The sequence below is a fragment of the Colossoma macropomum genome, unplaced genomic scaffold (assembly GCF_904425465.1).
Source record: "Colossoma macropomum unplaced genomic scaffold, Colossoma_macropomum, whole genome shotgun sequence".
NCBI lineage: Eukaryota > Metazoa > Chordata > Actinopteri > Characiformes > Serrasalmidae > Colossoma > Colossoma macropomum.
This window is the reverse complement of record NW_023494787.1, coordinates 1641855-1655001: the sequence shown is the minus strand read 5'-3', so window position 1 is coordinate 1655001 and position 13147 is coordinate 1641855. Positions and strand designations below refer to the sequence as shown.

At 41.4% G+C, this 13147-nt stretch overlaps 1 protein-coding gene across 1 annotated transcript; it reads left to right on the top strand.

The window, feature by feature from the left end:
* The first annotated feature begins 4176 nt into the window (after nt 1–4176).
* Nucleotides 4177–11669, top strand: LOC118805179 (type I phosphatidylinositol 4,5-bisphosphate 4-phosphatase-B-like). Its single transcript, XM_036565794.1, has 7 exons — nt 4177–4387; nt 6958–7175; nt 7798–7904; nt 9109–9208; nt 9976–10028; nt 10126–10216; nt 11175–11669. The coding sequence occupies exons 1-7, from the start codon at nt 4231–4233 to the stop codon at nt 11310–11312; spliced, it is 864 nt and encodes a 287-aa protein (XP_036421687.1). The 5' UTR covers nt 4177–4230; the 3' UTR covers nt 11313–11669.
* The last annotated feature ends 1478 nt before the right edge of the window (nt 11670–13147 follow it).

Sequence of the window (13147 nt, the reverse complement as noted above, 5' to 3'; positions counted from 1 at the left end):
TACGTTGGCCAGTACCATGGTGGGGATGGCCGGCTTGTGTGGGCTAGCCGTTAGCCTAGCTCGGATACCTCCACGTTTACCCCTCTTCTGCTTCCGCTCATGCCGCTTGTGGCGCTTCCGCTCTGGGCGAGATGCAGGAGTGGGGGCGGTGTTGGTGCCGGACTCCTAAGCAAACCGCAGACTCTTAGCTCTTCTTTGCGCTGAGAGTTTAACTCTAAAAATGAGGTTCTGCCAATGTCGAGCAGGAACTTACGGCTGTATGTGCGCTTCAAGACAGGTAAACGAGACGAAGACGTACAAAAACCCTGCGACTCGCAGGACAAAAAACACAAAGACACCATTTCGAGCTCCCGAGTGGCGCAACCGTCTAAGCGTTGTCCCTCATCAGGAGATCGCGAGTTCGATCCCTGGTGATGCTACAGCCGTCCGTAGCCGGGAGTCCGAGAGAGCACAATTGGCCTCGCTCTCTCTGGGTGGGTGGGATGGCCGCTCCTTCTCCCCCCATCACTCAGCGCGATGCTAGTCAGCGCAGGCGTCTGTTAGCTGACGTAGCAGATCTGGCGGTTGGCGCTTTCCTCCGAGCGCGTTCGGCTGTCCAGTGACGTTGCGTGAGCAGCAGCTCGAAAAGAAGCGGTGGTTGGCTTCACAGGTCTCGGAGGAAGCCTGTGTTAGCCTTCACCCTCCTAGCGTTGATAGCATCGTGTGATTGGGGGAGTCCTAACTAGCGGGTGGAATTGGAGACGACTAAATTGGGGAGAAAATCGGGTAAAAATTAAAAAAAAAAAAAAACACCATTTCGCCGGGGGAGAGAGAGGCCGCAGTGTGTGCACGCACCGCCATCTTGATCAGCACTGACAGCAACCCTTATTACACTGGTAAAGGTCTAACTTAGTACCAGCACTGTAAATGTTTGATTGAAGTATGACTGCACAACCTTTTCCTGGCTGATTCCTGAAAGATACTGTTCCAGCTCATATTAGCATTGGTTACGGTTGTCAATATATATGAACATCCAAGTGAAACATTGTGAGTACAGAACATTGTTGCCATGTAATGTTGTGTTAAAAAAAAAAAGTTTAATGTGCCTCAGAGATGTTAAGTTCGTATGAGGTAGTAATGCTTCCTGAGTAAAGGGGTGGTTGTGTTTGTGGACTCATATTAATGGAGATGGACTCAGACATTACTCCTCCTCTCCTCTAGAGGGCCCCATGGGACTGTGCAGAAGAGAGAACTGGAGAAGAGAAAGGAAACGAAAAGAGAGGTGTGTATGTGAGAACAGTGTCAACAGAACTGAGTTAAAAGGCCCTATAAAATAGCTTATATTAAAAAAGGTTCATAAACATAACATAAACACAAACACACAGTAATAAAAATGAAAAACAAACATTGACAAACATTCTGGAGATAAAGGAGTTTATAAAGACGTTCCAGACACAGTTAGTACAAATGAACACACGACAGGGCAAACCAGCTAAATATTAATGAACACGCCTCATTTAAATATTCAGTTTATTGGTATAATGAAGTGTTCAAATGTGTAAATATGACTGTTTCATATTCCAAAGTGCAGGAATTCACAGTTAACCAGATAAATTAAGCCAGAACTCAACAGCAGACAAAGTAAGGATCGTTCTTATTGGTGAGTCTTCATGTTGAGACTAAACTTACCCAGATTTACTGAGAAAATGTATGTTCTAAGGTGTTTTACAAAGCAGGATTTATCATTTTAGCCAGATAACTTAAACCCAAAGTCAAGCCAGTCCAGTAGAAAAACAGCTGAGTGGAATTTCTGTTGGACATAATTTATCACAAAATATACAAAATCCTCAAATCTCCAAAATGGTAACTTTACAGGAGAAGGAAAAAACATACTTTAGTTTTAATGTAAGTCAATGGAACCAGACTTTTGTCCGAGTAATTTTGGGCCGTTTCTTTTGGTCCATTTATCATGAAATTAACACACAGTGTAAAGAACATTTTCAAATTGTGTCAAAACCAGGAAAACAACAAAAATACATTTAAAAACATTGTATTGTAAATCGTATTGTAAATATATTAAAAACATTGTTCAGAAAGCAGTGATATACACTATATGACACTATACAAACGTTTGTGGACAGCTGCTCATCCATTGTTTCTTCCAAAAGAAGAGTATTAAAAAGCAGGTTGTCCGCCTCTCCTGCAGTAACAGCCTCGACTCTTCTGGGAGGACTTTACACTAGATGTTGAACATTGCTGTGAGGATGTGATTGATGTATATGCATGTGTTTCATATGTGTTTATGTGTTGGGGTTGTGGGTGTCTTTGTGTTGTGGGGACGGTCACCATGGTGGGTTGGTAGCCTATGGCTATTGGTGAACTCCCTCCTGGCCGCCCTGTGCCTTTTTCTGCTGGTTGTGGAATAAAGAAATATGAAGACACACACACACACAGACACACACACACACACACAAACACACACACACACACCTACACACACACACACACACACACAAACACACACACAGACACAAACACACACACACACACACACACAGACACACACACACACACACACACACACACACACAGACACAAACACACACACACACACACACACAGACACAAACACACACACAGACACAAACACACACAAACACACACACACACACACACACAGACACACACACACACACACACACACACACAGACACAAACACACACACACACACACACACACAGACACACACACACACACACATCTGGGTCATTCTACAGAAACGTCCACTTTTCTGTCTCTCCATAGGAGTCACTGGTGTTACTGATCCTCATTGGTGTTACACATAATAAAGGAACACCAGAGACATTTTAATGAACAATGCATTTTACTAAATACCTGCTACAGAATATTAAACCACATGTTGTCGATCATGGAATATCCACTAAAATATGTAATTTAATCCATTTGTGTTCTATTTTTTCACAGTTACCTCAGAATAAAGTCGGTCACACCAGTGACTTCAGCTAAAAGCTTCATATGAAATCATGAGCTAAATGAGAAAATCTCTGATAACTGAAAGACTCAGTGGACTCACCATGAGCTTTTCTTCATAGATCCTCAGAAAACAGGGAAAAGGAAGTCGAGTGATGTCATCAGTGTGACTTTTATTTCAATAAAAGATTTTTTGTTATGCAGTAACACGACTTTCATTATATATTCATTATATATTTTATTATATTTAATAATTTATTTCTTTTCTTTATGTCATTTAAATAATATATTTAATAGTCATGTATAGATTATAGATTATTAAACCTGCAGAAAAACATGTTTTTTTTTTTACCTTAAAATATGGCCTCAGCCTTCACACATGACTGTGGGGACGAGCTCTTCTGTGGTGATTGGAATTCTAGATGATTGATTTAAAAACCAAAGGTGTAATTGGTAAAATAACTTATTGTTTCATAATAAAATATAAATAAATTGTAACTCTAACATGTTTTTGAAGTGTAATATATCTGTAAACGGTAGGGACACAAAAATGGACGTTTTTGTTGAATGACACATAGTGTCACAGTGTGTGTGTCTGTGTCTGTGTGTGTGTGTGTGTGTGTGTGTCTGTGTGTGTGTGTGAGTGTGTGTGAGTGTGTGTGTGTGAGTGTGTGTGTGTGTCTGTGTGTGTGTGTGTGTGTGTGTCTGTGTGTGTGTCTGTGTGTGTGTGTGTGTGTGTGTGTCTGTGTGTGTGTGTCTGTGTGTGTGTCTGTGTGTGTGTGTGTGAGTGAGTGTGTGTGTGTGTCTGTGTGTGTGTGTGTGTGTGTGTCTGTGTGTGTGTCTGTGTGTGTGTGTCTGTGTGTGTGTCTGTGTGTGTGTGTGTGTGTGTGTGTCTGTGTGTGTGTCTGTGTGTGTGTGTGTGTGTCTGTGTGTGTGTGTCTGTGTGTGTGTGTGTGTGTGTGTGTCTGTGTGTGTGTGTGTGTGTGTCTGTGTCTGTGTGTGCGTGTGTGTGTGTGTGTGTGTGTCTGTGTGTGTGTGTGCGTGTGTGTGTGTGTGTGTGTGTCTGTGTGTGTGTGTGTGTGTGTGTGTGTGTGTAATTTACAGATTACAGATTTTAAAATTCAGTTTATAAGCTTTATTTAAAATTGTTTACAGTACAGATTCAATGATCAAGGTAATTTCTTTGGTCAGTGGAGTCACGTGACTGTGGATGACGCAGGGCCGCTGAGGCCCCGCCCCCTCAGAGTCAGGCGCTCTCTATGCGGAAGCTGCTGTTTGTTTGGGTTCCAGGTTTTGGTTTTTCTCCTCCAGCTGTTTTATTCCTGAGGGACTGTGTGACGGACCGCCGGGCTCTGGGAGTTCTGGGAATTCTGGGAATGGCGGATGAAGAGAAAACTCCGCTGCTCTGCTCAGACAGTGAGTTATTTAACCAGGAACTGTAGGAACTGTAGGAACTGTAGGAACGGTTCAGCTGTGAACTGAGAATCGAGCCTGAGTCACTGACAGCAGCGCAGACAGAACCTCAGAACCTCAGAACCGCAGAACCTCAGTACTGTAACCAGAACAGCAACAACGCTGTAACCACCCTGTTTAATAAACAGGTCCAGCGCGTATAAACAGCGCTGTCCGTCTGAAACGGTCACTGAGCCAAGCTGGACTGAAGTCACCTCCTGATTCGAACTATTCGTTCCACCTTAAACGGTCTCAGAATGTCACTGCAGCACCATTTAAGGTGGAACGGAATATTCGAAGTGTTTGTACAGAGTAAATACAGACAGTTTGATCTTTTGTTTACCCGCGTCTGAGGTTTTAGGAGCTGAATGGTCGCCCTTGACTTCCTTTTTCACTGCAGGGTTCTGTTGGTCCAGATGGTCCAGATGGTCCCTTCAGAGTAAATGTTCGGTTCAGACGGAGCTTTAAACTGCAGGGAGTGAGTGAAGCTCTGTCACTGCGCAGGAAGGTTTACCCATCAGTCACTGACCGTGGCGTCTTTTGGTTTGGCCTGTTTTAGTTTGGTCTTCAGCACCGGCTGAAAGCAGGTTTATCTATACAGCACCTGTCACACACGGCTGTCACTCAAAGGGCTTTACAGTGAGAAAATACAGTCATTTAAAATTCAAAATAGGGAACAGAAATTAAAAACATGTTTAAAACCATAGATTTAAAAGAGAAAATCATTAATTAAAAATCAAAATAGGATAAATAAAATTCAAATAAAAAAATCAGATTGTGTCAGTAACCGGTTCAGTCTGTTTACACTTAATAATCTGATAACTGCAGAAAATCAGATTGTGTCTGTAACCGGTTCAGTGTGTTTACGCTTAATAATCTGATAACTGCAGAAAATCAGATTGTGTCAGTAACCGGTTCAGTGTGTTTACGCTTAATAATCTGATAACTGCAGAAAATCAGATTGTGTCAGTAACCGGTTCAGTGTGTTACGCTTAATAATCTGATAACTGCAGAAAATCAGATTGTGTCAGTAACCGGTTCAGTGTGTTTACGCTTAATAATCTGATAACTGCAGAAAATCAGATTGTGTCAGTAACCGGTTCAGTGTGTTTACGCTTAATAATCTGATAACTGCAGAAAATCAGATTGTGTCAGTAACCGGTTCAGTGTGTTTACGCTTAATAATCTGATAACTGCAGAAAATCAGATTGTGTCAGTAACCGGCTCAGTGTGTTTACGCTTAATAATCTGATAACTGCAGAAAATCAGATTGTGTCAGTAACCGGCTCAGTGTGTTTACGCTTAATAATCTGATAACTGCAGAAAATCTGATTGTGTCAGTAACAGGTTCAGTGTGTTTACGCTTAATAATCTGATAACTGCAGAAAATCAGATTGTGTCAGTAACCGGTTCAGTGTGTTTACACTTAATAATCTGATAACTGCAGAAAATCAGATTGTGTCAGTAACTGGTTTTCATGCTCTTGGGTAATCAGATAATGGGGAAACTTCAGGTCAATATGAATCAGGCAGTAATTGGATTAATGCTTTACAACCAGCCAATAAACTCACAGAAGAAGACGCGACGTAAACATAAAGAGTTTAAACTTCATGTTGCGGCTATTCTTTTTTAAATATTGCACCACTTTACCTGAAATTCTGAACATATATCATCTGGCAGATGAAGAATATTTGAATTCCTTCATTTCGTAAAGTATGTATTTGGTTTCAGCGCTGGTCCAAAAGTGTTTAGCTGCGTCTCGCGGCGACGCTGCTCGCTTATTTCCGGTGCCGCCGACTGTTTTCACACATGCAAACAACTGTTTATTCTTTTACACTGAAAACGTTGCACAATATACTTCAATTTTGCCCAATAAGAGCATCAACTCGACTCACTCAGCTGTGCTGAATAATGTTTTGTTGAATAAACTTTGATCTTTGATCCCAGCTGTCATTCACATATCTGAACCAATAACTGAGTGTTTTAATTTTTACTGTTTTATTTTACTAAATTATTTTTACATGGTTAATAAGTGTCAGCAGCACTGAGCCAGAGTTAAAAGGCACTGTAAAATAGCTTATATTTCATAAAACATAACAAACACAAACACACAGTAATAAAAGATCCCATCTAACAGACAAACATAGTCGAGGTGTTGAGAGTTGCTAAAAATGAAACAGAGGTTATTTTATTTGGGAAAAGCACTGAGAGGCTCAGACTAGCTGCCTTTCTGACTCGAGAGCCCCAAATCTAAAGATCTAGAACGTGACCTTGGTGTGCTACTGGACAGCTTTATCCCCTTAAGAACACAAACAGCTTTAGGAGCATCCCGTGTGTGGAACTGTGAGTATTTAACAGAACACACAGTCTGAGTGTTTTGATATTTCACTGCTGTTTCTGTTTTTATCAATATCTTGTTTTATTAACTTTTCACGATTATTACAAACTGGACTCTGTCTGTTCTCTACCCGTCCGTCTCTCTCTTCTCCTCCATGCTGCTCTCCTTGGTCTTATTTCCCTCTGCTTCTCCTCAGACGCCCCCTCAGCCCCCCCATATCAGGAGGCCCTCTCAGGTCAAGAGGCCCTCTCAGGTCAGGAGGCCCTCCCTGGTCAGGAAGCCCCCCCTCCGTACTGGTCAGCAGCAGACGATGGCTCGGTGTCGCTGAGCTGCAGTGTTTGTGGAGCTCTAATCAGTGTGAAAGCCGACAGCACTCAGAGCATCGTGAAGTGCAGCGTCTGCCAGGAGGCCACAGTGAGTTACACTGACCGTTACTGACCTCATTAATGACTCCTTACTGATTGTTAATGATCATTACTGATCCTTACTGACCATTAATGACTCCTTACTGACTTTTAATGATCATTATTGACTCCTTATTCATATTTACTGATCATTACTGACCCTTACTGACCTTTTTTGACTCCTTATTCATTTTTACTGATCATTACTGACCCTTACTGACTTTTATTGACTCCTTATTCATATTTACTGATCATTACTGACGCTTACTGACCTTTATTGACTCCTTGGTTAGTTTTACTGATCATTACTAACCCTTACTGACCTTTAATGACTCCTAATTGATTTTTACTGATCATAACTGACCCTTACTGACCTTTATTGACTCTGTGCTGATTTTTAATGATCAGTACTTACCCTTACTAACCTTTACAGACCCTTACTGACCGTTACTGACCCTTACTGCTCCTTACTGACTTTATTGACCCATACTGACTTCCTTTTTGTTCTTTAGTATTTTTAATGTGCATCTTTGAAGAACTGAACCCGATTAATGACATAACTCGATATAACTTGAAAGTAGATTATATCTGCCCCCCCCTCTCCCCCCCTCTCCCCCTCTCCCCCAATACAGCCTGTAAGGAGCCCCCCTGCAGGCAAGGTGTTTGTGCGCTGCCCCTGTAACTGTCTCCTGATCTGCAGAGCGTCTGCCCAGAGAGTGGCCTGTCCCCGTCCACACTGGTAAGGAGAAGTGAAAGTCAGACAATAGAGAAGTGGAAACAGAGTAAAGAGCTTAAAGGGCAACTCCACCCATTGTGCAAAATTATATATTCATTCAGTGGTTTAGATGTAAACAAAATCACTCAGAGTGGTTTGGTGTGAAATGCGCCTTTCTGGGGAAATTTACTGAGTCAGAATTGTTTACCATGATAGTTCCAGGAACCAGACGTCCTCTTATGCTCCTTGGAACCACCGGTGGTTGGTTTAATTTTAAACCCTTATAATAAAAGAAGCTGAACTCACTATTTTTTTCCTACTGAAAGTCGACCCATTTTTCCACAAACCTGGGCTATAAACTATAAACAGATGGCGTCTCTTCAGTGATCTGCTCTGTAAACATTACTTTTATAAAATAATACAAAGAGTCTAAGATTTTTGTCTTTCAGCAGTAAATTGTAAGCATATATCAATATGTGTATCATAAAACACGTTTGTTAATTTGAGGGGAGCTTTTACAAAAAATAAATAAATAAAAATGTACATTTATTTCATGCAGTTACTGAATAATTTGCCTTATGATTTGGTCACTTAAATTCAGATGGACAAACCAAAATATACCCTGGAGAATAAGAGGTTAAGCATTTAATGGGTCTAAAAGCTACATCCTGTTATTACATTAAATGGTTATGAATGCATTGCTTGATACCTGAGACATTGTTTTATGATAGCTTTGTTATAAAATATTATAAAATGTATTTTTAATATAAACTATTACTCCAGGATCACTTCCATGTTCCCTCTTAAAACCACCTTCTCAGCTGAGATCCATGTACGCAAACTAACTTGCACGTGTTGTTACCAGCCTGTAGCTCAGCCACTCACGGCTAACTGCAGCTTTTGTTTACAGTTTATTTTTACAGTTTTCTGAAGGATCCTCAGATGCGAAAGGAGCAGCTGAACTTTATTATTTACCCCGGTCTCGCAGCCAGTCAGAGCAGAGCTCATTTACATACATTAATATGTGTAGGGGATGAAGAGAGATTGGAAAATATCAAATTAATTCATATCAAAATTAATTCAGACAGTTTTCTTGGTACCTAAACCCACACAAACATCATAAGGGAACTTTCAGGGGAAAAATTGTGTAGAATTTGGGTTCTCTTAACTTTTTGGGTTCTAATATGTGTTTCTTTCTGTCTGATTGTTTTGTTCTGTCTGTTCTCAGTAAGAGAGTAATAGATCTGACCGGTTCAGGATCGAGCGGTACTGAGTGGCAGTACGGTGGAACCACAGTCAGCTGTGGACACTGCAGACAAACATTCCTGGTATGAAGCTTATTTGCTCACAACTAACAACAAGGTTCTCCTTTACCAGTCCATTATTGTCTCTGTTTTTCAGGGTTCTATCTAAAGACTGTCTCTTTTTCTCAGGGTTCTATCTAAGGACTGTCTCTGTTTTTCAGGGTTAAATCTGAAGACTGTCTGTTTTTCAGGGTTCTATCTGAAGACTGTCTCTGTTTTTCAGGGTTCTATCTGAAGAGTTCCTCTGTTTTTCAGGGTTCTATCTGAAGACTGTCTGTTTTTCAGGGTTCTATCTGAAGACTGCCTCTGTTTTTCAGGGTTCTATGTGAAGACTGTCTGTTTTTCAGGGTTCTATCTGAAGACTGCCTCTGTTTTTCAGGGTTCTATCTGAAGACTGTCTCTGTTTTTTAGGGGTCTATCTGAAGACTGTCTCTGTTTTTCAGGGGTCTATCTGAAGGTTGTCTCTGTTTCTCAGGGTTCTATCTAAAGACTGTCTCTGTTTTTCAGGGTTCTATCTGAAGACTGTCTCTGTTTTTTAGGGGTCTATCTGAAGACTGTCTCTGTTTTTCAGGGGTCTATCTGAAGGTTGTCTCTGTTTCTCAGGGTTCTATCTAAGGACTGTCTCTGTTTTTCAGGGTTAAATCTGAAGACTTCCTGTGTTTTTCAGGGTTCTATCTGAAGACTCTCTGTTTTTCAGGGTTCTATCTGAAGACTGTCTCTGTTTTTCAGGGTTCTATCTGAAGACTTCCTCTGTTTTTCAGGGTTCTATCTAAAGACTGTCTGTTTTTCAGGTTCCTCCTTTAACAGTGAAGAAGCGAGTTCGCTGTCCTCGGTGCCGTAAAGTGTAAGACCTGTTTAACTCACTGAATCTTTTCTAATTACTGTATATTAATGACCCTGAAGAGTTCTCTGATGTTCTGGGTTCTCTCTGTCTCTCTCAGGAGCTTTATTGGGCGAGATTACCCTCAGAAACGCTGCCTTTACTTTACGCTCACTGCTGTCCTGTTTGCCGTCGTCGCTGGAGTGCTCATGGTGAATATATCATCACTTTAATGTCTTGATAAATAACTGAGGGTCAATACTTCAGAAATCACTGACGGCCTCCTGTGGACATCTGATTTACTTCAGACTTTCAGAAATGAATTTACTGTACTCAGTCAGTAGTGTTGCTGGTTAGATACACTGTATGGCTAAAAGTATGTGGACACCCCTCCTAATTACTGTTTTAGCCACACCCATTGCTTACAGGTATATAAAATCAAGCAAATAGCCTTGCAGTCTCCACAGACAAACACCGGCAGTAGAGGGTCGTACTGAAGAGCTCAGTGACTTGGCAGTAAACGTGGCACTGACATAGGATGCCACCTCTGCCTCAAGTCAGTTTAAGAAATTTCTTCCCTGCTAGATCTGCCCTGGCCTTCTCAACCAACATCAGTGTCTGACCTCACAGATGCTGTTCTGTACAGACAATGCTGTTCTGTAGGAAGCTTCCCAGAGGAGTGGAGGCTGTTGTAGCTGCAAAGGGGAACCAACTCCATATTAATGTTCATGGTTTTGGAATGGGACGTCCAACAAACTCATATAGATGTCCACATACTTTTAGCCATATTGTGTACATCTTAAACAAATCAGCCATCCCTGATAATGTCATGCATAAATAGTTCAAATGTTATGACATCACAACTTACACTCTTCTCCATTTTACTAGTATTAAAGCAAAAAACTAAGGCCACACCCACTTTGTAAAGCCTCTATATCTCAGAACCTAATAAAGATACAAGCCTATACATTTGTAAACTGTCTTTTGGCCACAGTGACGTTATTTCCTGAAAGACTGAAGCCGATCTAAGATGGTCAGTCAGGAGGTTTTCCTGAAAAATGTAGATTTGAGGCAGATTAAACTGATGTAGAACTGTTCTAGATATATTAATGTGTAAACAACACTGTTGAGTGTAAGTATAATTTATTGTAATGTTTGGTTCTTAAACAGGGTTCCACCTGGCAGGAGGCTGAGGAGTACAGAGCAATCTACGCTGTCTGGACGTTATTCCTGGTTCTGAGTGTTGGTTCTGTGGGCTGGGCGGTGTACTGGGCTCTGATTAAAATTAGCACACCTTTACACAATTAATTATTAATTATTAACTAAAAAGAGATCCAGCACTAAATGTACCCTGCACCTTTTCTTAAAATATCAATCAAAAATGAAAAAAATCAAACACAGTATTGCAATATAAAAACAGTATCAATATATGGAGGCAGTGTATTAAATACCAGGACTCATGCAACATCACAGATCTTTAAAAAGCACAGTGGAATTGTTTTCTCTGTACGGTTTCTACAAGCATAAAAAAATGCTAATAGCATGCTAATGTCTCGGTAACTAGCTAGCTAACTTCCCCGTTCCACCTTAAACAGTCCAGCAGTTCTGACGCCTGAAGCGCCAGAATGTAACTGCTGCTCCATTTAAGGTGGAACGGGAAAATTCGAACAAGAATCTGGTGAATATCTGACTTCAGCTTCATATCACTGAAGAATTAGTGGTGGGCGATAATAAATAATTGCCCCCCTCTTTGAAGATCATATGATGCCCTAAATGTAACTAAAGCCCAGCAGTGAGGAGCTGAACTTTACCCTCCTCTGCTGTCACTGCAGACTGGCAGGGTCTCCTACAGAGCAGCGCTGGTAGCTGTTAATGAAGTGATGCTCTTTTTATTTGAGGGTCCCATTTCAGAGGAAGATTCAACCACTACCCTGTAACTCAGTTCCAAGGGGTCAGGGTGACACTCGAAAACAAGGGGTAGGGTAAAAAGAAGAATCGGGACTGGGCATATGTCTTCCATAATTAGGTTCTGTTTGTATTTGTCCATTACCGTTAGCATTAGCATCTTCCTGTACATTGTGACAGTCCTTGATATCTGTCTGTACATTGGCATTGACATTAGCGTTAGCATGAACCTGTGTATTTTGTGCCGAGCCTTCTGTTCATCTTTTTGTTTGTCCTGTTAGTCTGTTGTTATCTCTTGTTAGCATAACCTTGATTAGTGATTTTAGAATAACAGGGAGATGTTTGCCTCTGCTCAGTGCCTGTTGTAGTATCCTCTGCAGCATCCGTTTAATCTGACAAAGCCTTCTGTAATAAGAAACAAGGCTGGGAATGTTAAGGATACTGTTGCAGAAGATTTAATTAGAACAAAGGAAGAAACCAAAAAAGAGCAGTTACTAAATACAGACTAAGCCTAATCCGTATGATATTGATTCTACAGCATACAGAGCCTTTATGTTGCAATATTTTCTATACATAATCCATAATCCGTTCAGTTTTTCTATTGGCTCTACTAAAATTGCTTTCATAGTCTCCCTGTTTACAGGAAGAGCCCAAGAATAGGCCATAGCCATCAGGGAACAACAGGAGGAGTAGACACGCTCCTTTGATTCCTTTACTACCATATTGTGGGCACCGTGTTTGACCATCCCACAGAGGGAAGGGAGCTGGGTGAGAACCTACTCAAACTCACTCAAGGGAAAAGCCCTGCTGCAGACTATGCCCTGACATTCCGGGCTTTGGCTGCTGCTAGTAGTCGGAATGAGAGATCACTCATCACAGTATTTCTCAGAGGGTTGTGTGAGGAGCTACATACAGAACTTGCTTGCTGTCATCACTGCCTGTGCCTTGACCAGCTCATCTCCCTAGCCATCCAGTTGGACAGTCTTCTAAAAGAACGATGCCCACGTGGAACTCCCAGGCCTACCATCTCAGCATCTGTTGATGCCCCTGAGCCCATGGAAGTCACAGGCTGGCCCCTGTCTCTACTGTGGTGGCTCTGACCATCTGCGTGCTAACTGTAAACTCAGACCAGACAGTCGCCAAAGCTGCACTGATGACATGGTGAGTGAGACTTTACCTAACACCACGTTTCATTTTAAGTAAAGATTTTGTTGTATTGGAGTGATAACAACCATTAC

Excerpts from the sequence above, each read along its gene's own strand:
- LOC118805179 (XM_036565794.1), top strand. The coding sequence starts at position 4,231 with ATGCGGAAGCTGCTGTTTGTTTGGGTTCCAGGTTTTGGTTTTTCTCCT. Across the intron at positions 7,176-7,797 it reads GCGTCTGCCAGGAGGCCACA|CCTGTAAGGAGCCCCCCTGC; the intron begins GTGAGTTACACT and ends CCCCCAATACAG. Across the intron at positions 9,209-9,975 it reads ACTGCAGACAAACATTCCTG|GTTCCTCCTTTAACAGTGAA; the intron begins GTATGAAGCTTA and ends TCTGTTTTTCAG.